General features: G+C 47.1%; 1 protein-coding gene across 1 annotated transcript in view; it reads right to left on the minus strand.

Moving 5' to 3' along the window:
* The window catches only part of DGKQ (diacylglycerol kinase theta), a 513,416-nt gene that overhangs the window by 353,079 nt on the left and 132,805 nt on the right, over positions 1–27,532 (minus strand). The window contains exon 4 of the mRNA XM_029602759.1: positions 6,425–6,510. Within this exon, the coding sequence (XP_029458619.1) occupies positions 6,425–6,510 (86 nt within the window). The remainder of the gene's footprint in view (positions 1–6,424; positions 6,511–27,532) is intronic.

Consider the following 27,532-nt stretch of genomic DNA (forward strand, 5'->3'; position numbering starts at 1 on the left):
CCAAGGGATGGGGGTGCAGGTAGGAGGAGAAGTGGTCAAGATCTGGTCATTCGTAAATATTAAATCTAGCGTGTGTCCTGCTTTGTGCATGGGTTTGTTAATGATTTGTTTGAAGTCCATGGCCATGAAGGAGGAGAGGAGGGCTTCACAGTTGGCTGAGGGGGATGGGGAATCAACATGAATGTTGAAGTCTCCTAGCAGGATCGCTGGTGAGTTGGTATTGATGTGATTGGCTACAAGTTCTATGAGAGGCGATGGGTCGGAGTCTAGGAGCCCAGGCGGGGCATAGATGAGGCAGATTTGGAGTTGAGTGGATTTAAATAGCCCGATTTCGAGTTTGGTTGAAGTTTTAATTGAGTGCTGGGTTAGTCTTAATTCTTTTTTTGCAGCTAGCAGTAATCCTCCCCCTCTTTTTTTAGTTCTGGTGATGGAGAAGTCGTATAGTTGAGTTGGTAATTCGTTGATTAGGGGTGTGTCTGTGTTTTTCAACCATGTTTCAGTTATAGCACACAGGTCCGGTTGAGTGTCCAGTAAGTAGTCGTTGAGCAAATGGGATTTTTTTGACAAAGATTGGGAGTTGAGGAGGGTTAGTGTGATTAAGGATAGACCAAGGAATTGGTTTAGAGGGGAAATCATAATGGGGATCAGGGATCTCTTAGAACGTTGTGTCTTGGGTAAGGGTGAATTAACTCTGTTGAGGAATGAGTGCGGAATGATAGGGATAGGGAGGGTTTGCATCATGTTGATTAACTGGAGAGGTTGGATGACTGCTGGTGAGGCTGGATGACTGCTGGTGCGGCTGGGTGACTGCTGGTGAGGCTGGATGACTGTTGGAGTGGCTGGGTGACTGCTGGTGAGGCTGGATGACTGTTGGAGCGGCTGGGTGATTGTTGGAGAGGCTGGGTGACTGTTGGAGAGGCTGGGTGACTGCTGGTGAGGCTGGATGATTGTTGGAGAGGCTGGAAAACTGCTGACGAGGAAATGAGCGAGGGAGGAGAGGGTGGGTGCGTGATTGTGGGGAGCTGTGGCCGGTGCGTTTAGGTTACGAGAGGGAGGGATATTGGTGGATGATAAGCGTGGGTGGCTTCTTCTGTGATCTGGTGCACACTAAGGGGCACACAAAGGGGCAGGCCCCTTTGTTGCGCTCCTTAGACGCGCGACGCCTGGGTGGGTCTTGAGCCCTTTAAGGGCACTTTAGATGACGTCGGGAGGTGGGCAGGCTTACCGCGTGTCCCTCCTGCGCTGGGCCGGTTCGAGGCTCCTGCTCTTTTTTTCTCCGCGGGCCGCTAGCCGCGCTGGAGGCCGAGGCCTTGTCCGCCTCCCCTGAATAGGAGAGAACGCATAAAGGAGGTCTTGAGACCAGTCTAGGAGGAGTGCTTCCTGCATCAACCAGTAAGTGCTGGGGTATAATGAGCAAAAATGTTTGACTTTCTTGTTGTGTTCTGTTGCAAAGAGGTCGATTTGGGGAAGACATCAAATGGAGAAGAGTCGATTGGCGACATTCTGATGAGCTCCCATTCGTGTGGTGAAAAATTCTGCTCAACTTGTCTGCTTTGGAATTGATGATTCCCGGCAGATATGTGGCTTGCAACAATATTCCCCTGGAGTGAGCCCAGTCCATAATCTGTTTCGTTTCTTTGCAAAGGTTCCATGAACCGGACCCTCCTTGTTTGTTTATGTAGAACATTGCTACTTGATTGTCGGTATGGATCATTACAACATGGTGTAGTAGGCTGTGTTGGAAAGCTTGAAGGGGATTCCTAATAGCCCTCAATTCCAGTAAATTTATGTGATAAGTGCGTTTGTGGTTGGACCACAATTCTTGTGTTTGTAGGTTGGAAAGATGAGCTCCCCAACCTTTGGAGGAGGCGTCCTTGGTCAGAATTAGTTGATGTCGAGGGGGTCTGAGCGGTGAGCCCCCCCGTCAATGCAGGTGGGGTTAACCACCATTGAAGGTCTATCTTCATGTTGTTTGTTAGCTGCACTGGGGCCGATAATGGACTTAGGAATTGAGACCATTGAGTTTTGAGGCCCCATTGTAGACGACGAATGTGCAGTCTCGTGTGAGGAGCCACGTAGGTACACGCTGCCATATGGCCTAGTAAGGTTAGGACTTGACTAGGCGCTGGGCTAGTGTGGTGAGAGCAAGTGCTCGAGGCTGTGGCAAGAAAGCTTTGTCTTGAATGGTGTCTATGGAAGCTCCTATGAAGTCCAGTGTTTGGGATGGCTGGAGATATGACTTTTCGTAATTTACAAGAAGACCTAGATTGTCCAGACAAGTTACTGTTTGAACTAAATTGTTCTGAAGGAGAGTAGGATTGGGGGCTACCACTAGCCAATCGTCGAGATAGGGAAATATCTGAACCCCCTGTTGACGGAGGTGTCCCACCACTACCACTAGAAATTTTGTGAATACTCTGGGTGCAGAGGAGAGACCGAATGGGAGACCTTTGTACTGAAAATGTCTCTTTTCTGCTTGAAAACAGAGGTAAGTCCAAGAATTGGGATGCATTGGTATATGAGCGTATACATCCTTTAAATCTATGGAGCACATCCAGTCCCCTGTAGGAAGGGAAGAATGGATTTGAGAGAAGCCATTTTGAATTTCTCTTTCCGTACGAATATATTGAGGGTAAGTAGGTCCAGAATAGGCCAGAGTCCTCCCGATTTTTTGGGAATGAGTAAGTATTGTGAATAGAACCCTTTTTGGTATCGGAATTGAGGTAACTCCCGTATACAGTTTTCCCGGAGTAGGTGATTTACTTCCTTTAGAAGAATTTTCCGATGAACATCTTGATGTTTGGTGTTCACTAGATGTGAAAGAGATGGAAGGGATATAAAATTGAGAGAGTATCCGTCTCGTATTATAGCGAGCACCCACGAGTCCGATGTTATGGTGCTCCATTGTGAAAGGAAGTTGGACAGCCATCCTCCAACTCTTTGTTAGGTCTTGGGTGGTTGAGGGTCTGCAGATTGTCATGGCTGACAGGGAGTGCATGGGCGTTTACGTGCAGCTGGTTGTTGGTAAGGTTGTTGGCGAGGTGCTTGATAATGTTGTGGTCTATAAGTAGGGTAAGGGCGATATTGTCACCTAGGATAAGGTTTTTATATGAACTGAAGGGGCGCCTAGAGGATGACATATCATGTTGTGTCAGCGAGAGTACAGATACCTTTTGTTCTTTTATTTATTTATTTAGAACTTTTCTATACCGACTTTCCAGTAACAGAATTACTGATCAATTCGGTTTACAATTTGAACAATAACAACAGTGACAAGTAAATGTCTTACAAGGAACAGGAAGAAAATAACTTGGAAATAAATATGTGGGTTGATTACATAAAAAGTACTATATACAAATAGTACTATATACAAATATATACAAAGCCTAAGGGTGGGTAGAGGCACTAAACAATGGCGTTTTAACTTTTAACTTCGAAACAGTTTCAGCTAGCTTATCTCCGAGCAAATGTTTTGGGCGACAGGGCAGGTTGGCCAGCTTTTCATGTACGTTGTCTCTTATGGTGCTTGCCCTCAACCATGCTAGATGGCGAGCTGCAATGGCATTAGCTGTTGTCTTAGTAGAGGTTTCAAAGCTTTCATATACTGAGCGTACCAAATGCGAAGTCCTTCCTCCATATCATGAAATTCTGGCGGAAGGGTGTTATCATCAGAGCCTTGTTGCAGAATACGTTTTAGGATCTGCAGATATTTGAAGAGATATTGCGCTACATAAAACTGGTGGTTTGGGATTTTTGCATTGAGAATTCCCGATTGATAGGCTTTCCTCGCAAAATCGTGCAGAGTCTTATTGTCACAACCTGATAGATTATTGGAATGCAATCTGGTTTTCCGTGCTTTCTGCATGGCTGATTCTACAACCACTGAAACATGTGGGAGTTGTACGTTAGTGTAAAAGGGCGAGTCGTGCATTCTGTATTTTAGATCGGTTTTCCGTGAGGTGGGCGTCATGGAAAACTGAGAGTCGCATGATTTCTTGAGCAGCGATTCCAACACTGGATGGGAAGGAAGTGCTGTCAGTTTAGCCAGAGCATCAAAGATTTTGAGGACTCCAAACATCACTTACTGGGGTCTGGTATCTTTTTAGTTTTGACGCCTAACCGGTGACCCACTTTTTCAGGGAACTGTGAGTATGTGAGATCCTCCGGTGGAGAAACTGGTTCCGGAGGCAACTCTTGCGGGTCGGACAGGTACGCTGTAGACAATCCTGAAGAAGAGAATGAAATTGGGGAATCCATCAGAAGAGGCGAAGGTGCCCTAGGCTGTGTTTTTGGCGCTGGTCCAGGTTTAGGAGATGAAGGTACAAGTTGTTGTTGTTACTCAACTGATTTTAGAAACTGCGCTAAGATATCGGTTTATCTGCTCCATAGTGCTAGAAGCTGAAGTCGAAGTGGATGGTTTCGTGTGATGAGGTGATGGTATAGCCGCTCCAAGGATGTCAGTGTCTGGTCCCTTTGACCGGACAACGTCCCTCGGTGGATAAATGATTTTAGGGGGAAAACGGATCCTGTAGTTCTGAACTTTTGCGGTGATGAGATGCCGCAGACAGTCCGGAAAAAACTTCTGAGGATGAAGAAGAACAGGATAATTGCGGAGAAGAGTGAGTATCCTCAAGGTCTACCACTAAGAGTGGTGAAGGACTTCTTCTCTTTTTATGGCCTGTAGTATGCTTATTGTGCTTCAGCAGTGGTTGCGTTGGCGGCATAGGTTGGAATCCTTGGCCAGATTGTGATTTTGGTTTGGACTCAGTGTCTTGAGTGCGTCGGTGCACCGATGTTGGTCCGATGTGTCGGTGCATCGATGTTGGTCCGATGCGTTGGTGCGTCAGTCTGGTACATCAGTGCGCCGATGTTGGTCAGATGCGTCAGATCATCGACACTCAGTTGAAGCTTCGGTGCATCGATGAGTCTGTTTTTTTGACGCTTTTGCACGTCTGAGGCGCGTCAACGTCACAGATGCACTGACGTCGTCGACGCTGTATGTGTCTTCGGCACATCCCCCGCATCCTGCGTCGATGAAATATTTGATTTTTTTTTCCTCTTTTTTGGGCCTGGAGGGTCTGCAGAGGTGGCCCTTCAATGGGCTTGGGCTTTGGGGGTCGTCTTCGATCCTGGAGATGACCTAGCCGAAGCCGCAGTCCCTGCAGTTGTCCTGGTCATGTTAGGGACCAAGGCATAGATAACAAAATTGATGCCTGCCTGTCACAGACATGATTTTTCCACATTCACAAAACTTAAACTCAAGTCTAGGCATGTTAAGTGAAGTGTAATGGTTTTCTTGCCAAGTTTTGACAATTTTTTTTTAAGATTTTCCTCACAACTATTGTTTTTCTTCTCAGAGAGAAGAGCTCTGCGTGCATTCAGTCGCGAGGAGCCTCGAGGAGGCACAGTGGCATGCAGGAGGGAACTCCTCACCAAAGACTTTGGGTGATCTTAGAGAGCTGTGGCACAGAGGACGTATCCAGACAGCATGGCTAATTCAGCTGCTTATCTATGGCACAATACATGATTCACTAAGAAAAGTTCCATTGTGATGAGTGAAAAGAATACTAAGTGCATTAATCACTTAGGAACAGAGAGCTCCATATTGAGTGTGCGGTAAGCAGGAAGTTACTTGGGTAACTTTAGCTGGGAAATTACCCAGGTAAGTCTGTCACTGAATATACCTACCTAAAGTTACTTGGGTAAAGCTGGGTAATTTTAGGACAGTGATTTCCCTAACCAACTTACTCAGCTATATTTATCTAGATAGCACTGAACACTGGTACTGTCCGGATAAATGTCGGCCAGACGCCTTCTTTTTTTGGGGTATATTTTTGCTGATCAGCAAGGTGAGAAATTTAAAACTCGAGATTTACCCAGGTAAATTAAACATTTCTTGAACAAACCCATTTCAAAATTGGCCTAATTGGACTGGCTCTAGGCTAATCAGCATCCTGTGTGAAAACTGAAATTGGCACCCCTCCACATCAAGCAAAAAATACCAGCTTCACTCACACCACCACTAGGAGCCTCACTCTTACTTTCCATACCTGCCACAGTGCCGGGTGCCTTACTGCTGCTCTCCTGTCAGTAGGGGCAGAAGCAGTAGCACTTTGACTCTCTTGGGCTGCTGGGAAAGGGGCAGCAATCAGCAGCAGCTCTTCTTCAGCCCGCAAGTGGAGAAAGAGGTAAGGGGACAATGGGAGACAACAGCAGTCCTTCGTCAGCCCCACTGAAAAAGGGTCCGTGGCCAAATGGTCGCATTTGGCAGGGGTTCTGGGGCCCCTAGTGTTGGATGCCCTGTGAGATCCCACAGGTCATACCGAACAAAAATCAGCCCTGCTCATAGTAAAAGATAATTATCATGAACAAATCCCAGACATTTTCGTTTGTACTCAAACTGCAGTGTCAGAGATTAACTTACATGATCCAGATGCCCGTCAAGATGACACTTACGACAGTCACTGCAAGCAAAGGGGGCACAGTCTGCGTGCACATATAATTCACAAACTAGAAAAAAAATAAATCAGAATCTCTTTCAGCTACTATTCTTTATTTTACTTATTTTTGTTTTCCCCTTGCCACTTCCTTTCTTTTATTCACTATGCTTTAGCATGTAATATATATACACAATAAGTAAAACTACATTGTTACAAACAATTTATAAGTAAAAATTTACACAAAAGAAAGTGGCTCTATTTCTGTAGTGCTTTATGGCATTCATGATCACTTAAGAAGTTCATCTAGGCTATGTATCCCCCTCAGCAATGCTTTCAGATATCCACTACTCCCATTCATCCTGATGTTGCTACCATTTTCCCCCCATAAATCCCATTTGCTCTTTCTGTATGGTCACCATTCTACCTAATCACCCTTTCTACTTATTAATTCTCACCCTTCATCCATTCATCCTGTTTGCTCACTCGTCTTTCCCTATACTCTTCCTTAATCCATTTCTTCCTTCTCACACTTCCCTATCTTCCCTTCTTGTTTGTATTCTCCTCATCCGCTCATCCATTCCTTCATTTTGCCCATCCCATATTCACCCCTCCCATCCCTTCCTTACTCTATCCATTGCAATTCACTCTCTTCCTCCTTTCCATACTCTCCTTTAATCATCCCACACTTCTCTCTCTCATATGCCTCTTTCCATTGTTCTCATTGTTCCTCTCCCACTCCTAAAATAAAAAAGTTATGCAGTCACCTGAAGATCTCACTTTACTTCCACTATTATTGAGAAATGTTAAGCGCTAAATCACGCTTAAGGCGATTCTCCACAGTCACAAGGATACCATACCAAAATTTTGGATAAACAAATATTGTTTTTATTATATATCAACAAGCAATACAGGTACCCCTGGGAGGAACAGAAGGGCAGGACTTCTCTGGGCAGATGCTCATGAGAAGCACTACCCTCTGTGTCTCTCCCTGTACATTAGTGAAGTCTTCTTTTTATAGATAACATAGACAGTCTCAATCCCTAAATTGCATGAACCTATGGGAGTATCACATACACAATTTCTCATGTCAAAACAAGATAAATTAGACCTATATTACCCTGATCCCCTTCCCAAATCGAGGCCTACTTGCCTGATGTTCGCATCTCAAAAAAGATATAGTTGCGATGGAGAAGGTACAGAGAAGAGCAACCAAAATGATAAAGGGGATGGAACAGCTCCCCTATGAGGAAGGCTGAAGAGGTTAGGGCTGTTCAGCTTGGAGAAGAGACGGCTGAGGGGGCATATCATAGAGGTCTTTAAGATCATGAGAGGTCTTGAACGAGTAGATGCGACTCGGTTATTTACACTTTTGAATAATAGAAGGACTAGGGGGCATTCCATGAAGTTAGCAAGTAGCACATTTAAAACTAATTGGAGAAAATTATTTTTCACTCAACGCACAGTAGAGCTCTGGAATTTGTTGCCAGAGGATGTGATTGGTGCAGTTAGTGTAACTGGGTTCAAAAAAGGTTTGGATAAGTTCTTGGAGAAGTCCATTAACGGCTATTAATTAAGTTTACATAGGGAATAGCCACTGCTATTAATTGCATCAGTAGCATGGGATCTTCTTAGTGTTTGGGTAATTGCCAGGTTCTTGTGGCCTGGTTTGGCTTCTGTTGGAAACAGGATGCTGGGCTTGATGGACCCTTGGTCTGACCCAGCATGGCAATTTCTTATATTCTTATGTTCAATCTTCTGTTAGTCCTATATCCTGTCATTTTTTCACCCTCAGAGAGATCTCCAAAGACATAAGCGGTTTTTACAGGTGCTACTGTAGTTGGAATATTAGCCTGAGAGTCTGACCTTTTCCTTCTGCTCATTGTGACCCTATGACTATCCATTACAAGTTTTAGACAGCTCAGGCTGCTATTCAGATGTTTCCTGCAATTTCTCCAGGTCAGGCTCAATAGTGCATTTAGGGTTCATATGGCCAGAACTGCAAGCAGGCCAAGGCAGCAGAGAATTCTGGGTAAATCACAGTCTCCATGTTGGTCTCAGGCTCAGGCACACATATCAGAACTCCTGAGCCACACTGCTAATCATTAAAAAAGCTTGAGGGAATGTGCTGCTCACTTCCACTTTCCCCCTCATCTCTCCAAGATTTATGTTGGAAACTATTGTATGAGAGAGGAAATTTCTTCTCTGCTGCTTCACCACTCCTACTCTAAGCTCCCCTTACTCCTTTTCTGGTCCAACTTCAGTTCACAACTGGTAATTCTTCTATTTCTCACCTTCTTGGCACACTCTATAATTTCTGGCATCACCCAGGTTGAGAAACACTGTTCTAGCTCTAATATAGTTGAAAAACCTGGAATCACTGTAAGGAATAAAGAAGGGACTTAAAGGTCACTGTAGTCTATTCAAGAAATGGTGATATTGGTTAACTCTAGCAGCCGCGACTGTGGTGTCATCCCATTTTCGTCCCTCCCACGCCCCAATCTCCTACTGCCTCCATTACCTGAGTGACCCTTAGCCATGCATGCTTATATTCTTTAAACAAAGGAATAACAACCACCACGGATGTTGGATAAAAAAAAGGCCGCAGCTTTATTAACTATATTTTTATATATACACCTCTAGACAAACTGGTACCTGAGCTGTTATGTCAGTTACCAAAGGCCAGGCTACACCATCACCTCCGCTGCCCACAGTAACCACCAAGCAAGGCAGCATTAAACCCAGGCCCCCCGCCTTGTCCCCAAGCAAGGGGGCCTCTGACCTGCGGCGTACGGAATACCCCGCACCGCCTGCGTCACCATCAAGCCAGGCCGAGGAAAGAGGGGGAAGGGAAGCTGCGCCGCAACTCCACTCGCTGCGACACTGGAGTACCCCTGGCCGGGCACAACTGGGCCGACATGCAGAGCACACAGTTATAGGTGGGCTTCGGGCATGGGGGCGCAGGCCCACTTATTAACTCTAGCAGCTGCGACTGTGGCATCATCCCATCTTCGTCCTTACCACTTCCTAATCACCTACCGCCCTCGTTACCTCTGAGTGACCCATAGCCATGCATGGATACATTCGTTAAACAAAGGAATAACAACACGGATGCTGGCTAAAAAAGGCAGCAGCTTTATTAACCATATATATATCTATATATACACACCCATACATATATATATATATATATATATATATATATATACACATATACCTCTAGACAAACTGGTACCTGAGCCGGTATGTCAGATGCCAAAGGCCAGGCTACTCCACCTCAGCTGCCCGCCATAACCACCAAGCAAGGCAACATCAAACCTGGGACCCCCGCCTTGTCCCCAAGCAAGGGGGCCCCGGACCTGCGGCGCACAGAATGCCCTGCCCAAGGCGCCAGTCCACTGCTGACCTGGACCGTGATACCCACCTCCACCATGTCCAATATGCCCCTACCGGCCCGGGTAACCGCCGCAGGCATGAAGTAGGGCTCGCCCTTGCCTCATGCCCACCACCACCATCTAGCTGTGGCAGACTTCAATCCCCAAAAACCATCCCTCCAGAGCCTCCTGCAGGGTGTTGTTGAACATATCATAGCCGATGTCCGAAAGATGTATTCTGTCTGATCTGAACAAACCTTTACATTGAACATGTTTCCCCCCCTTTGTGACTTACCTGGCGACCACACAGCTTGCGGTCCATGAATTGGACGGTTGAACTTCTTGAGTCCCCTCCTCTGCATTCTTGAATGCCGGAACCAAGCATTTACTTTGGCTAAGTCATTCTCGATCCTCATAATTAACTGCTTGTTTGATAATTCGTCAAGGTTATCGCCCCCCAAATGTGTTATGATGGCATCTGGAGCTGCCATCAGAATCCCTCATGCATCAAAGAAAAGGGGCAAGAAATGGTCCCAAAGTATACCTGGCTTACCCATCCTTGTTGCAACCAGCCTGCGAGGTGCCAATTCAAAGCGCGGTCCATAGGAGTGCTCATGTGCTCTCCTGGCAGCCTATTGTACAAAAGAGTATCCAATACTCTAAGTCATCAGTTGGGCCCAGCAGGCATCTGCAAAATACCGTTAGGAATTATAATTAGATGAGCCTGCCTGGTCCATCCTAGCATAAGTATTGACTGCTGCTAATTTCCATCTTTCTATCTGCCATATAGTGACGATCCGAATACCCGCTTGTGCAGCATTTGTGGCCACTCCAATCCTAAAGGAATGTGTGGTAATTTTCCTGACGTCCAGCTCCATTCTTGTCACTACTTTTGTGAGCACTGCGGAGAATTTATATCTGATCGATGGGACCTGGTCGGCATGCAGCAACAAGTGTACACCCCCAAAGATTATTCGCGCTATTTATTGTTTCGAAAAGGAGAGGTAATTTGCCTTTAGTAAACCCTGAGTGGAAATTGATCCCTTGCTTCCCTGGTTCAGGGCCCATTGCTTTGAACAATAGGCTACTTTCAAAAGAAGGCCAGACCTGTAAAATGTCTAGCCACCGAGCCTCTAAATGCCCATTTCCTTGGCTGAAGAGACATACTTACCCCCTGAGGTCATTGTCGCTGGGACTGATATCTGAACTGGTATGGCGATTGCCGTAAACCAGGCTAGCTCACCACCTCTGCTGCCTGCCATAAAAACCAAGCAAGGCAGAATTGAGACCCAAGACCCCCGCCTTGTCCCTATGCAAGGGGCCCCACCCCACCTGGCTCCTTCAGGAAATTGACCATGTGCTCCCAGATAATGGTCCTTTCATGAGGTCTCTGATAGTCGTCAACCAATCCTCCCCCAGGTGGTCTGGGACTTCGGTTCCTGTTTCCTCCGCTGTAGATAAAGGTTTACAAACTAATTCCCACTTAGCTCTGGTTAAAGCATCTGCAACCCCTATTACTAACCCCTGGTATGTTTCGCACTCTAATAGTGGTATTGTTGTCTACACTGGCCTGTACCACCTCTCCACGCAGTTCTGCTATGCACAGATACTTAGCGTACTGACGGTTGAGCACGAGGACACCACTTGATTGCCGCACCAGAATGTGGTTCGCATATCCTGCAGCTTAGTTTACCAAAGCGTTAGAACCCACCAGCATGGGAAATAACTCAAGGAATGTGACGATCCAAGTTAATACTACCTCCACCCATGTGTCCGGCTCCGGCGCGGCGGCCATGCATCCAATCAATACAGTCCGAAACCGCATCCTCTGGAGGCGTCCAATGTATATCCAAGTTCCTGCTTGAAAGTGGAAGCTCCTACCACAGCGAAACCCTGTTGAAGTCAGCCATGAAGGATGCCCAAATGGGGATGTCATTGCACCTGGGTCACAATATCCTAATGAAGTGATGAGGCCTGTGTGCGCCCACTATCGCCGCGGCCAGTCTTCTGAGTAAGATCCCTCACGTGGGTATCCCTCTACATGTGAAATTCAGGCTGCCCGTGATGGGTTGCAAATCCGGGAGGATCTGCTTCTTCGCTCTTTATCGCTTCGTTCAACCTATCCCACAACTTCACCGTATTACCCTCCAGTATCTGGATGTCATATCTTTGTCGGGCTCAATGCCCAAGAAACGGATACAGGTGTTGGGGCCTTCGATTTTCTTCTGCTCCCAAGGGACTGAAAATTGTTGTCATAGCCTGAAAATTGTGGAAGAGGTGACAACAGCAGTTGGACTCGCTCATACCAAGTCATCCAGGTAACGCATGGTGTTATCGACCCTGGAATGTTGGATCAATGTCCAATGCAGAAAAGCTAGCCCCTCCAAGCCTAGAGGACCAGGCCGGCCACCTCCTCCCAGACCGCACAGTTGTTCCACAATATGAAGAGTCACCCTAAATGGAGAGGAGGCATTTCCTCTGCCCTGACAAGGAAGCCTCTCAGTCCCATCATGAACCCCACCATTGAAGAGGATCCTCTACATGCACTCTCCCCCTGTTCTGACCTCCCTCCCCCTCCCGGATGCTCAACGAGCCCTGGGGGTCTCGATTAAACATAACAAAGTCCTCTGTAAACGGTTTATTCACCACAGGGAGAGGTATTTTGCCTTTAGCAATCCCTGAGTGGGAAATGAACCCGGACTTCCTTGGTTAAGGGCCCATTGCTCTGACCCTAGGCCAGTACTCCAGTCTGTGAAAGATAAGGACGAATGTCTGGCATTGCTCAAAACCAGGTGCTCTGGCCTCCCCCAGGCCCTGCCCACCTCCATCAATCAGATCCTGGGGAAAGTGACCCATCCACAGGAATCTCCCACCCCGCCGCAGCACCATCCTGAGGGACCACTGCAAGCGGCTCCGAGCCCAATCAGCACAAGCCCCCACTGGGGCTCAAGGATCCGCCAAATTCCCAGCTCTATCTGCCAGCAGCAGCAGCAGCCACCACAAGTTCCTAGGCCAATTCATCTGCCATCTGTGCTAGAAGGGGTGTGCTTCCCCCATCTCCCCAGTGCTCAAGATCGGGGAGGCCCCAGTGTTTCCACTCAAGCCCCCCAGGCCCCCCCCCTTCCCCTAGTGGCATCAACCGCAGCAAGCTGCATTACCAGTCAGCATGGCAACTAAGCCAAGGAGGGCGCGTTGCCCCTCCCCCTTTTCCCAGCGGAGAACTACTGCTCTCGGGCAGTGCGATGGAGGCACAGTGCAACAAGACCCTCCACTGCTGTCCTTGGCCGAACGAAGCACAAGGGGCCTTTGCAGACCAAGTTCAACGGACAGTCTATGTTCCCATAATGTGCACCACGCACATCTATTTATTTAGTACTTTTTTATACCGATATTCATGATACAGATCATATCATATCGGTTTACATGGAACAAGGGGGTTATAACATTAACATAGAGGAAGAGGCAAAGTTACAATAAAACTACTCAGGCCACCCGCGGGACTGAGTCGCGGACCACCCAGTCCCACTGCGTGCCCTACACAGCCCTTGCAGGCTGGTCACGGACCACGAGGAGAACGGGACAGCGCAGGAAAGGCCCAGGCAAAGAGGGACTCCAATGACGAAGCCGGTGTCACCCGAAGCTCCCTCTAAGGCTGGCGGGAACGGAGGCTCCGGAGCGCAGGGACACTTCCCACCTGCAAGCCACCCCATTCTCGAGCATACACCATCCGAGACAATCGGCTCTGCAAGAACAGAAGTCTCAGGAGCACCAGACGAAGACGCAGGGAAGAACATCCTGGCAGGAAGACACATCAGGACGTGGAGGAAGACGATCATGACGAGACATCAAACATGGACCGGGACCTCAGGCGGAACACCAAGACATGAAAACATGGTAGAAGACAGACGAGACTAGGAGCTCCATGAAGAAGAGAAGACCTTACAAGGCTCTGGAAGGCAGGAGCCTCCAGAGGGGAGTCACGATGATGCAAGGCGAGGAACAGACTGACAAAGCAGCCCTTTATAGGGCTAAGGCAGGAAGTCCCATCAAAGGTGGGGCCAGCACACTTCCTGTGTCTGGCTCTTTAAATTCAGTGAAGAGGCGCGGCCGCGCGCCTAGAGGAAGCAGGAGAGCTGTGCAGGACCACGGACAGCGGCCTGCACCGACGTCAAAGCGCAGAAGAGGCAGGACTGGCCTGAGACGCAGGCCCGACGTAGGCAGCGGCTCCAGCCGCTGCAGGAGGCCCTGGGGGCAGCTCCAGCCGCCACTCGAGCCCGGGGATGCAGCTTTAGCGCCGCGAAGAAGCTGATGACGTCGGGGGCGGTCCCAGCCCCGCAGGAAGGCCGCGGCTCCGACCGTGGAGCAGAAGAGGATCCAGGGCGGCCTCCGGGCCGCCTGGCAGGACAGACCGCGGCTCCAGCCACGTTGGAGGCCCGACGGCGGCGTCCTGCCACGTCGGGTGAAGAACAGCGTGGGAAGGTGAGTGAGTCTGCACGCGGGGAAACCCGCGGGCAACAGCGTTCATAACAGTGATGAAGAAGCCAGAAGCAGAAGATAAACTTGGTAACTATAACAAATAATATAGAGGGTCAGGAATGGAGTGCACTGATTAGGTGGCAATTAGTATATGAACTGTGGAATGTCTGGGGCCATCACAACTGACCAGCGAAGTATACCTGATTTATTTATTTTTAACACTGAAATTGCCTTTCTGCACCAGGGCAGCTGCCCATAAGGGCCTTGACAAGGAAGTCAGGAAGGCCTGTGCCTCACTATCGTATGCAGGCAAGTTTACCCTCCCGGGCTGCAGACAATCACTGCCGCATGGCCTGCACCAAATGCAGGAGGCCTTGCTACCTGCCTCTCTCTTCCCTTTTAAAGCTATTCATGCTGCACAATGTGTTTTGGGAGCAGGGCCCGAGTCAAAAAGACTTCCAGGCTGCACACCCCTCCCGATTGAAACATCCCCATACAAACTGGATCATGTGCCCTCAAAAACACCAGGCTTCCAACTGCAGGAGGACATTGCCCTCGGCTAGCTCACATGCTGAACAGACACCGCTCAACTGAAGGATGTACTGGGCGCACACACCGGGGGCACCCGAAGGGGGGGGGGTGCAAAAAACCCTCCCTGATCCACCATGCGAAGCGGCTAGTCCAGTGATCAAAAGGTCACTCGCTTGGCAACTCCTGGGCTCGCTCCGCAGGCCGTGGCTCCCTGATGCCTCTCGACTGTGGTGCAAGGAGGGGGGGGTCCAGAAGGAAGGAGCAATACACCAGCCTCATGTCCGTTGCATCAGACTACTGCTCTCCAAATGCACTACCCACAAGTCCCAGCCGCATGCCCTTCCCTGCGCGGGGAACGGGGAAACCGGCAAGGTGCCACCGGCATGGGCCTGGCCCCTGCTCAGCTCTTATTGATCCGCCTCCTGCATGGCCCCCATCCACAGTCACCGCCCCGACGCATCTCCTAGCTCAGAGCAAGTAGCAGAACATGAGATGCACTACCACTTCACTTATCTTTATCCGGAGGAGGGCCGTCCTCCGACGCGAATGCTGTCCCAACCCTTCTCTGCTCAGCAGCAGCGGCAAGCCGCCGTTGCCACCCAATCCTACCGGGCCATGTCCACAGCAAAAACTGTTCCAGCCGCGTGGCCTGAACCTCACTTCAAAGATTTTTTTTTTTTTATTTATCCAGTGGGCTTCAGACGACCCTGATTCCGTGCATGCTGCTGCACGTGAACTCTGCTCCCCCTTTCAATGGCTGCGACCCAACCGTATGTCATGCCCCCTCTTATTGCCGGCCCAGACCCCCCCCATCCAGTGCATTGCGTCTCCAAGTGCACTGAGCAGCCGCCTCGCTCTCCTAGTCTGGGGCCGTCCTTCGGCGCCAACGCTGGCCGGTAGCAATGAGGACATACGAACATAAGAACATGCCATACTGGGTCAGACCAAGGGTCCATCAAGCCCAGCATCCTGTTTCCAACAGTGGCCCATGCAGGCCATAAGAACCTGGCAAGTACCCAAAAACTAAGTCTATTCCATGCTACTGTTGCTAGTAATAGCAGTGGCTATTTTCTAAGTTAACTTAAATAATAGCAGGTAATGGACTTCTCCTCCAAGACCATATCCAATCCTTTTTTAAACACAGCTATACTAACTGCACTAACCACATCCTCTGGCAACAAATTCCAGAGTTTAATTGTGCGTTGAGTGAAAAAGAACTTTCTCCGATTACTTTTAAATGTGCCACATGCTAACTTCATGGAGTGCTCCCTAGTCTTTCTATTATCTGAAAGACTAAATAACCGATTCACATTTACCCGTTCTAGACCTCTCATGATTTTAAACACCTCTATCATATCCCCCCCTCAGCCGTCTCTTCTCCAAGCTGAAAAGTCTTAACCTCTTTAGTCTTTCCTCATAGGATAGCTGTTCCATTCCCTTTATCATTTTGGTCGCCCTTCTCTGTATCTTCTCCATCGCAATTATATCTTTTTTGAGATGCAGCGACCAGAATTGTACACAGTATTCAAGGTGCGGTCTCACCAAGGAGCGATACAGAGGTATTATGACATTTTCCATTTTATTCACCATTCCCTTTCTCATAATAATTCCCAACATTCTGTTTGCTTTTTTGACTGCCGCAGCACACTGAACCAACGATTTCAATGTGTTATCCACTATGATGCCTAGATCTCTTTCTTGGATGGTAGCTCCTAATATGGAACCCATCATTGTGTAACTATAGTATGGGTTATTTTTCCCTATATTCATCACCTTGCACTTATCCACATTAAGTTTCATCTGCCATTTGGATGCCCAATTTTCCAGTCTCACAAGGTCTTCCTGCAATTTATCACAATCTGCTTGTGGTTTAACTGCTCTGAACAATTTTGTATCAACTGCAAATTTGATTACCTCACTCGTATTTCTTTCCAGATCATTTATAAATATATTGAAAAGTAAGGGTCCCAATACAGATCCCCGAGGCTCTCCACTGTCCACTCCCTTCCACTGAGAAAATTGTCCATATAATCCTACTCCATGTTTCCTGTCTTTTAGCAAGTTTGTAATCCACGAAAGGACATCGCCACCTACCCCATGACTTTTTACTTTTCCTAGAAGCCTCTCATGAGGAACTTTGTCAAACGCCTTCTGAAAATCCAAATATACCACATCTACCGGTTCACCTTTATCCACATGTTTATTAACTCCTTCAAAAAAGTGAAGCAGATTTGTAAGGCAAGACTTGCCTTGGGTAAAGCTATGCTGGGTTTTTTCTATTAAACCATGTCTTTCTATATGTTCTGTGATTTTGATATTTAGAACACTTTCCACAATGTTTCCTGGCACTGAAGTCAGGCTAAATGGTCTGTAGTTTCCCAGATCGCCCCTGGAGCCCTTTTTAAATATTGGGGACTAGGCTAGGCTTTAAATAACTGTCTAGGCTAGAACAGAACTATTAATACCATAATGTAAAGCAGGTTAGGCCTTTACTAGAGGTTTAAGAGATATTATATGCAGAGCCAACTTTAGAGTGGGACAAGTTAGGAGGTCACATGGGGCACCAGGAGATTAAAGCACCACAAAGGTCCCAGCAGCCATAGCTGGGCCACCCAAGACAGAGACAGAAGCCCGGTGGGGCTACTATAGACCTCACCCCATGGTGGCTGAAGAGAGGCCCGGCAGGCCACGCAGATCCCATTCCCCAGTGGCCAAAGAGAGGGGTCCCATAGGTGCTGTGGACCTCATCCTCAGGTGGATGAAGCGAAGGGCCTAGTAGGCCACAAAGGACCCCATCCCACACCAGCCTAAGAGGGAGGCCCTACAGGAAGAACCTCAGTTCGGAAGAGAGAGGGACACCAGGAGAGTTTGTGTGTGTGAAAACAAGAGAGCCTATGTGACTGTATGGGTGCATATGAAAGATAAGGGTGTGTGTGAGGGAGAGAGGGCCTGTGTGATGGAGAGAGAGAGAGGGGGGGGGGTATGTTTGTGAACACCTGTGGGTGTACGTGTGAGGTGGGGGGTATGAGAGCGTATATGAAAGAGAAAGGGAGTGTGTATGTCAGACTGTGTGTTTTTGAGGGATAGAGAGCCAGTATATGAGGGAGGGAGAGAGAGTGTGTGGGATAGAGAGAGTGTGTGTATGTGGGTAAGGGACAAAGAGCCTGTGTGAGAAAGAGCAGAGCAGTTGAGCATGGGTAGACAGAATGGAGAGAATACCTTGAGAGAGGGAGGAAAGAATGCTGGAAAGTAGGAAAGGGGAGGTGGGAAAAGGAGGGAGAGAATGCTTGGAGGGAGGGGGAGAAGGGGAAGAGGTCAAAAAGAGTATGAAAATGTTGAGGGAGGGAGAGGGAAGGGGCAGAATGCCTGGAGGAAGTGGAGGGAGCAAATGGATGGAGAAAGTAGGAGGAATAATGTCAGGAGCAGAGGGGGTGGGGGGGGGAATGTCAGTGGGGAGCAATCAACAATTTCTGCCCAGGGCACCATTCGCCCTAGAGCCAACCCTGGTGTTATGGGGAATTTTCAAGTACTAGTAGTTCTTAGGAGAGGGTAAGTTGTTAATTGAGTGGCAGGTTCACCCCCCAAAGGGGATGGAATTTCTGAAGTCGTACAAAAGTGCTTTCCACGAGGCAGAAGGGGAAATTGGTCTGAGAGAGAGAGTTGGGAGATGATGTGCCACATTGGAATTGTGCTGGGTAACAGAGAGAAGAAGAGTGATGATGTGGCCTGGCTTGGGTTTCAGTGTTTGAAGATCTAGTGGAAAAAAGAAGCAGCAAAGATAATCCAGGATTGACCATCCACCAACTGAGGAGACTTGTTTTGGCAAATTTTATTTTTGTTTTATTGTTACTCTTCTTTTTATTGTCACACATTTGTTTTGAAGGCACTCAAAGGATGTCTTCGCAGCTGTTTCATACATTATTTGCCTGCATCCTGAGGCAAGTGACAAGCTGAAGCACTGTCATGTCAGGTTTGTGATTTTGTTGTAGATGTGGTTATTCTTTTCTTTAAGGACTTTGCTAATTTTATTAAAATTAATTTTATAATTTGAGTGGCTTTTTATTAATATTTTAATAAGAACATAAGAAATTGCCATGCTGGGTCAGACCAAGGGTCCATCAAGCCCAGCATCCTGTTTCCAACAGTGGCCAAACCAGGCCACAAGAACCTGGCAAGTACCCAAACACGAAAAAGATCCCATGCTACTGATGCCAGTAAGAGCAGGCACATAAGTCAATTTGATTAATAGCAGTTAATGGACTTCTCCTCCAAGAACATATCCATACCTTTAAACCCAGCTACACTAACCACACTCACCACATCCTCTGGCAACAAGTTCCAGAGCTTAATTGTGCGTCGAGAGAAAAAGAATTTTCTCCGATTAGTCTTAAATGTGCTATTTGCTAACTTCATGGAGTGCCCCCTAGTCCTTCTATTATCCGAAAGTGTAAATAACCGATTCACATCTACTCGTTCAAGACCTCTCATGATTTTAAAGACCTCTATCATATCCCCCTCAGCCATTAATATTAATTCATTAATATAAATTTTTAATTTTATAATTGTTTATATTTATGTTGCTCTAATTTTAAAACAACTACATCATTTTATTGATGGTAACACTTTTCTAGGAGATCATCAGTTTGTATTCTAAATCTCCCATAACACTGCAACTTTACTTCTTTCGAACTTCGATGTGCCTTTGACTCTGTATCAAATTCTTTCTGGTACTCCTTGTTATCACTGCAGCTTTCAACACTCAATCACAAAATTTTATTGACATGGTTCCTGAATATGGGAATTTCATCTACAGTATACCGCTGGTTCTCTTTCTACAAAACTAGTCCCAGAGAATTCCCTCTTGTGGTTCTACTTCAGCTTCTTTTCCCCCAGGGTTCAGCCTTATCCAACATTATTCAATGTATAATATATATTTGTTTCCTCTCTGTCAGGCCCTAGTTAATCCTGACATTGGATACAAATTGTATGCTGATCATATTCAGTTTTAATTTACCATCAGACCATCAGTTGATGCGACTTACATAAGATCTCCCATTAGTTGTCAACTATTCAGAACTGATTCGACTACGAATAAGCTTGTCATAAACTTACATAAAACTTAAATCAGGCAGCTTCCGTGCTTCCCAGTGCTCAATGTTCCATCATTGCTGTTATTTGAGAGCATTTTCAACCCAATTTCCTCCCCAGCTACATAACTTGGGTATACTTTTGGATTCATCTCTTTCTCTACGCCCCCAAGTAATGGCAGTTTTGAGAAATTTTTTCTCCAAATTACAACTCTTCAGAAACCTGAAACATTTTCTTAATGAATATTATTTGCAGACTGCCATGCCGTCACTTGTGATTTTTTCTATCAATATTGTTATGCCTTTTATCTTGGCCTTCTTCAATCCACTATTAGGAATCTGCAACTTATTCACAATGCAGCCACTCGCATGATTACCAGTCCTCATATACACATTAAACCTGTCTTAGTTAAACTTCATTGGCTTCCAGTTTTTTAAAGGATTCTTAAAGGCTTTTTGCTGGAAGGCTGGGTATCCAAAGTGCTGGCTGACAACTGCTGAAGAGTTTTGTTAAAGTCCTTCAGTTGGGCCACCGCCTCCTTAATCATGTCCCTGAAAAGGTTCTCACCCATACAGGGCAGATCTGCCAGACGGTCCTGGCAAGTCAGAGGCATGCACCTAAGCCATACGGCAAGCCCCAATGCCTGCGGCGGCAACTCTCATGGCTGTCTCGAAGATGTCGTAATCAGAACGGACTTCATGTTTATCACAGTCCAGGCCTTACTGAATTATTTTCTTGAAGTCCTCCTGGAACTACTGTGGGAGGTGTTCTCCCAACTCCTGGGCTTGTTTCCAGATGTTCCTGGAGTACTTCCCCATATAAAGCCGATAACAAGCAATCCTAGCTGCTAACATCGAGGCCTGGAACACCCTACGACCAAGAGCGTCCAGAACACTGTACTCTCTGCCCAGGGGTGCCGAGGCATGAGTGCGGAGTCTCTTCGCCTTCTTAAGGGCTGATTCCACTGCCACTGACTGGTAAGGAAGCTGACGGTGATCAAATCCTGTGGTGGGTTGGACCAGATAGACTGCATCCATCTTCCAGTTCATAGGAGGAACGGAGATGGGGTGTTCCCAGAGTCGAGGGATTAGCTCCTTAAAGATGTCATGGATTGGAACAGCCAGCACCTCCTAAGGAGCATCCAGAAATTGCAGGATTTCCAGCATCTTGTGACGAGAATCCTGTTCTGTCAAAGGCTGGAAAGGCACTGACTCTGCCATGACCTTAAAAACCCAGTGAAAGAAATATCCTCTGGCGGGAATTTTCACCTCTCCTCCGGTGGAGAGGGTTCTGACGGCAAGTCTTCCGATTCCTCTGTGGAGGAAGATGCCTCACCTTCCCAGGGATCATAGAGAGCTTCCCCTTCACTGTGAACGTCCGGAGATGCGTGGGAGTGGAGCACCCATCTGGCCCTTAAACCTCGAACCACAGGGCTGTGGGGGCAATGGTGGAACTGAGGGCACCGATGGGATCCAGGGCCACATGGGCGCTGATACATCCCCTGGCTTCGGAAGCGCCGGTGGCATCGATGGCACAGACAATGTTGATCCTGGAGGCCCTGGAAGAGCCAGAGGTTGTCGGGATGCCATGCACAATGGAGGCACCGTTGACCCCAATGGACCCTCCTCGTCTGGGAACCAGTGGCGGCAGCAGCGATGCTCCCCTTGGCCGCGAAGGAGCTCAGGGCATCGGAGCTGGCTACGTCGGTAAGATACCAACCAGTAGGTACAGCCACTCCAACAGAGGAGCAAGCACCAATAGAGTCGGCTCTGGTGGTCGTGGCAGTCCCGGTGGAACCAGATGCTCAATGCCCTGCAGGGCCTGGCTGATTGCCAACTGCACGCTCCTCTCTAACTCCTCCTCAAAAGCTGCCTAGGATAGAACAGCATGAGGAGGAGGAGGAGGAAGCAAAGGAATGGGGACCGCCGAGAGTCTTCGGGAGTACCAGAGGGAATCCTCTCCTCTAGGCAGACCACTTTGGGGGAGGCACTGATACAGTCGGTGCCTTTCCGTGGTCTGACTTTGACAACAACGAACGGTGTTTGTGTTTGCTTGACTTCTCACAGTGCTCACCTCGGTCCTTCCCCGGGACCAATGGGGACATTGAGAAATATGACCTGGACTGAGAGGATATGGATCTCGCTCAGTCCCCCTCCCCCACCCCCACCTTGGGATCTAGGAGCTGAGCAGAGGGGAGACAGAGGGGGTCAAAGCCAATACTTCTTTCCCTTGTGGGGTAAAAGTCCCGACACTGACAATGGATCCGAATTTTTTGAGCCGAATAGCTTTTCCATTTTGTCTAACCATGCCCAACGCACCTTAGGGGTCCATCTGGGCACAAAGATCGCACCACAGACGTCGTGAGATGCCCCCAAGCAAAGGACACAGACCTCATGGGGGTCTGTGATGGACATGAATGGGGGCACTGGCGAAAGCTGGACGACACCATCACAACAAGTACGCAGCTCACTGTTGATGGTCGTCAGTCACTGGAAGGCGACACCATCAGCAAGTTTCTAAAAGAAAAACTTACCGAAGTGATGAAGAAAAAAACCCGTGAAACAAAGAGGGGACTCTACACAACGCTGGAAATGAATTTCACCGAAAAGCATGAGCTGCACAAACGTGAGGCTTGAGCTCCGTGGAAAAAGAGATACTGAAGAGGGACCCCCGCGTGGACGCATGGTTAGCGGCATGCTGGGCATGCTCAGTGTGTCTGTCAAAGTTTCTAGAAACGTTGACAAAAGTTTTCCGTGCCAGGCTCTATCTGATGATGTCACCCATGTGTGAGAACTACCATCCAGCTTGACCTTTGGAGAAAGGGGCGAATGTGAGAGATTTGGGAATAGGGGGAGAATGTGTGAGTTAAATGGCTGGGAATGGGTGGGGTGGGGAGGGGAGAGGAGTAAGTGTGAGACTGCTGGGGACAGAAAAGGACAGGGGTGAATGTGAAACTGCTGGAGACAAGTGGGAAGGAGGAGTGAGGTGAGTGTAGACTGCTGAGGACATGGACAAGGAAGAGAGAGGTGAATGTGAGACTGCCAGGGATGGAGGGGGGATGGGGTGAGTGAGAAACTGCTAGGTGATGGGTGAAAAGAGGAAGAAGGTTGCGTATGAGATTGTTGAGGATGGGCAAGTAGAGGGAGAAGGGTGAGTATGAGAACAATGGGAATGGGGAGGAGGAAATGGGCGCGTGTAGGACTGTCAGGGATGAGTGGGAAGGGGGAGACTGCGAGACCGCTGGGGATGGGTGAAGAGGAGGAGAGAGGTGAGTGAAAGACCATAGGGGATGGGTGGTTAGGGGATAGTGTGAGACTGCCAGGGGTGGGTAAGCAGGGAGAGGGAGGTAAGAGTGAGACTGCCAGAGACACAGGGAGAGGGGAGAGTGTGAGGCTGTCTGGAATGGGTGGGTAGGGTTAGAGGGGTAAGTGTGAGAATATTTGGAATGGAGGATAAGAGGGGTAAGTATCAGACTGTGGATTGATGGCGGGGAGGAGGAGAGGGTGAAATGTGAGACTTCTGGAGATTGGTAAGAGGAGAAGGGCAAGTGTGAGACTATTAGGAATGGGAGGGTATAAGAAGGCTGAATGTGTGATTGCTGAATGAGGGGGAGGAAAGGGATGAGTTTGAAATTCTCATCCTTCATGCCCTCCCTGGCCTCTGCTCTCCAGCAGTCTCTCAAGTCTCAGCCCCTTTTCAACTGTCTCTTTCAATGTCCCTCCTCTCTACCAAGGTCTGTGTCTCTCATTATAAGAGGTTGAGCACTGAGAGAGAGAGAGACCCTAGTGAAGGAGTGTTGAGAGCGAAAGAATGCTGGGGACAGGAGTTTAGACTTAGATATTGCAATTCAGGAAACTTTTTTGTCCTCACAATTTGTACACAGGTTACCAAAATAATAGATAAAATGGTTAAAATAAAAGGAACATGTGTACAATTTACATAATTGTGATAACAGTAAAATAAAATTACAGTTTAAAACAAGGACAATAGCAAGAACAATTCTCAGGTTCTGGTACAGGTCTATATTGCACTCTGTCAGATTACGTTTCTGGACTCGACTAGTGTCAGGATACAACAGATTTTATTGCTGTAGCTGCTGCTTCTCTGTTTCTGCAGGAGAAGATGGATGAACTTTTGGGTTAAGGATAGTAACTTGTTAGATTATTTTCTGATTATGTATTTTTAGATGTTTTATGCTTGCTATTGTACTTATATTCTTGTTGTAAATTTCCCAGGGTCTCCTTTAGGTATGGAAAGTGGTATATAAATCTGAATATTATGATCTCCTAGATGTTTTTCCAGCTCTTTCATCTGTGGGAAATGTGCATCTCTGATACCTTTGATATTTTTCACAATATGGAAGAAATGTATTTGTTTTTCCAGTTTTGGACTGCAGGCAGGCTTTTTGGGGTTTCCAGTTCAGCGTTTGGCTGTGTATTTCTGTTTCTACTTTGTGTTCATATATCTGTATTTGGTGAGGGTCTGTGCTCTGCATATGTGACTAAAGTGAATTGATCTACTAGTGTGTTGTTTCTCTGGAGAGATCTGTAGCAGTCCAGTTTTATTTTTTATTTTCTAATCTGCACTTCCCATTGGGAAAGTATACTGTGTTATAGGGAAGTGGTTCTCAACCACTCATGACTACTGTACTTCTTTCAAAAGTTTTAGATGTCTTGTGAAGTCCAAGGGTCACAAAAATACAAAATTCACAGCTAATACTATAGCTTATATTCAAAAAGATGTGCTAAGTGTTAGCACACCAAACCACACACTATTTAGTATGCATGTAAATTTATATACACAAAGTTACACCTTCTCCTGTGCAGGTGTAACTTTGTGATAGTTATGAACACACCCATGAATTTTCAAAGCAGATTTATGCACATAAATCCGCTTTGAAAATTCTGGCTAAAATCTGAGGGTCCCACAAAACAAACCATAAGGTGGTCTGTCAAAGCCAGAAGGCAAAGGTAAAGCAAGACAAACCAGTTGCCTTAGGTAGGGATTATTTATTCACACAATTATCTTGATAAAAGAGCCCAACTCTGGCCGAGCTTCACACAAGGCTGCTTCAGGGGCTACAAAATAACCAAACATTAAGGTAAGTATAAAGGAAGAAAGAAATGATAAAAACACAAGAATTAGTATAATTAATAAAATATATAATCCACAGGACATGAATAAGAAAATATAGGTAAAAGAAAATAAATACATTTAAATATGCAAATGTTAATTGAAAATTCTAAATAAAAATAATAAATAAATAAAAACAGTTATTGCATATAAGTACATAGATATCAATATAAAGTACATGGGAACCAATATAAAATATACAGAAAATAAAAACCAAACAAAAAAACAGAGAAACAAGTAAAACTAAGAAATGGAGAGAAGGAACAGATATTGTATCTTTTGGGGAGATAACGTTATGTGTGATTTTCCAAGATGTAATTACGGGACATTGTGCTGAACTAATACAAGGAAAAAATAATTGATAAAGAATACAAGTTAACAAATCTTAATGGTTTGGGGTGATATGTGATAAAATATAAAATGTAAAATGTGTATACACGGTTGAGTACATATGTATTCTACTCACTGGAATCACGGCGGATTAAACTTCAACCGTACATTGTGTACATCAGTATTTCAGTTCAAATACTAAGCTGAGCATAAAATAATTGCAGTGATCAGTATAGCGTGACAGTCAGTTTGAAGCCACATTTTTTAAAAATTAAATACACATATCGCAGATTTTTATATTATTATTTTTCTATATAATCAGTATAGAATCATGCAAAGAAAAGAATGGGAGGTGGAGGGTAGGGGAGAGGGGGAAGGGGGCAGGAGGGAAGGGGAGAAAGGGGAAGGGGGGAGAGTGAGGGAAACCGTCTTGAACTTTTTTTTTTTAGAAATTTGTTCAAGGCCCTTAGGTATAGGATGGGACGGAGTCCTGTTCTCTCTGGAATCAGGAAGGAACTGGAGTAGAATCCCCACCCTCTTTGCCTTGGTGGGACAGGCTTGACTGCTCTGGCCGTTAAAAGGGAGGAGAGCTCTGCTAGCAGTACCTACCGATGTGCTATTGGACCCCAAAATGGGCTCGGAGGGCAATTTGGTGGGACACCCATTAGATTCAATTGGTATCGTTGACGGATGATGGAAAGAACCACTGGTCCGAGGTTATACTGGGCCACTGGTTCACGAAAAACCGCAGCCTTCCCCCAACCGGAGGGTAAATGTCCTGGATACGGGCGACTGGCCTACGCACCCTACAACCCAGTCAAACCCCATCCCTGGAATTGACACCTGCGGATACCAGCTGGGGTTTGGGGGCTGTCTACTGCTTGCAACGGCCACAGGTGTCCTGATAGTGTTGATGGGAGCGAGGGGCTTTTTATTAATAATTTAATAAGAACATAAGAAATTGCCATGCCTGGTCAGACCAAGGGTCAATCAAGCCCAGCATCCTGTTTCCAACAGTGGCCAAACCAGGCCACAAGAACCTGGCAAGTACCCAAACACGAAAAAGATCCCATGCTACTGATGCCAGTAAGAGCAGGCACATAAGTCAATTTGATTAATAGCAGTTAATGGACTTCTCCTCCAAGAACTTATCCAAACCTTTTTTGAACCCAGCTACACTAACTGCACTAACTACCTTCTCTGGCAACAAATTCCAGAACTTTATTGTGCGTTGAGTGAAAAAGAATTTTCTCCGATTAGTCTTAAATGTGTTACTTGCTAACTTCATGGAATGCCCCCTAGTCCTTCTATTATTCGAAAGTGTAAATAACCGAGTCACATCTACTCGTTCAAGACCTCTCATGATCTTAAAGACCTCTATCATATCCCCCCTCAGCCGTCTCTTCTCCAAGCTGAACAGCCCTAACCCTCTTCAGCCTTTCCTCATAGGGGAGCTGTTCCATCCCCTTTATTATTTGGTTGCCCTTCTCTGTACCTTCTCCATCGCGGTAGTGGCTTGCAGTGCAGGGTACACCGAGAGTCCTGTAGATGTTGTGGTAGTGGCCTGCAGGGCAGGGTACAGCGGAGCAGTCCCACAGTGAGATAAACAGTGGAGGTACTTACAGAGTAGTAGTTCCAGCAGAGGTCCTGGGAACAGGAACAGACAGCGGACTAGGCAGAAGGCCCTCCGACAAGTAAGGGCCCCCAAGGAGCGGGTACCCAGAGCGTCTCGCCAAAGTATAGTAGCTGGAACAGGAAGTCTGTAAGATGAGCGGTTTCAGCAACGAAGGAACTCCTTGCTAACTCGTCAGTAGGCAGGGCCAGTCAGCTTAAGTACAGCAGGGTGAACACGTCATCCGGAGGGGATGCCCCAAGGTTCCCACCATGGCGTGTTTAAGACTGACCTGTGTGCGTGCTCGCGCGCCTATGTGATCCTGTAGGTAAGATGGCGGTCAGCAGCGTCCACGCTGTTCCGGGAACGCCAGGAAGGTTGGCTGTAGCTGGCAAAGGCCGCCATTCTCCCCATAGGTGATAATGCAGCAAAGAAAGAGGTGAGCATCAGTGGTCGCAGCCGTCTGCGACCTACGGGCATAACAGGTCCTTCCCCAGGGTGCCGAGGAATGAGTCCGAAACCACTTGGGTCTCTTAAGAGCAGACTCAAAA

The sequence above is a fragment of the Rhinatrema bivittatum genome, chromosome 1 (genome assembly GCF_901001135.1).
Source record: "Rhinatrema bivittatum chromosome 1, aRhiBiv1.1, whole genome shotgun sequence".
NCBI classification, from domain to species: domain Eukaryota; kingdom Metazoa; phylum Chordata; class Amphibia; order Gymnophiona; family Rhinatrematidae; genus Rhinatrema; species Rhinatrema bivittatum.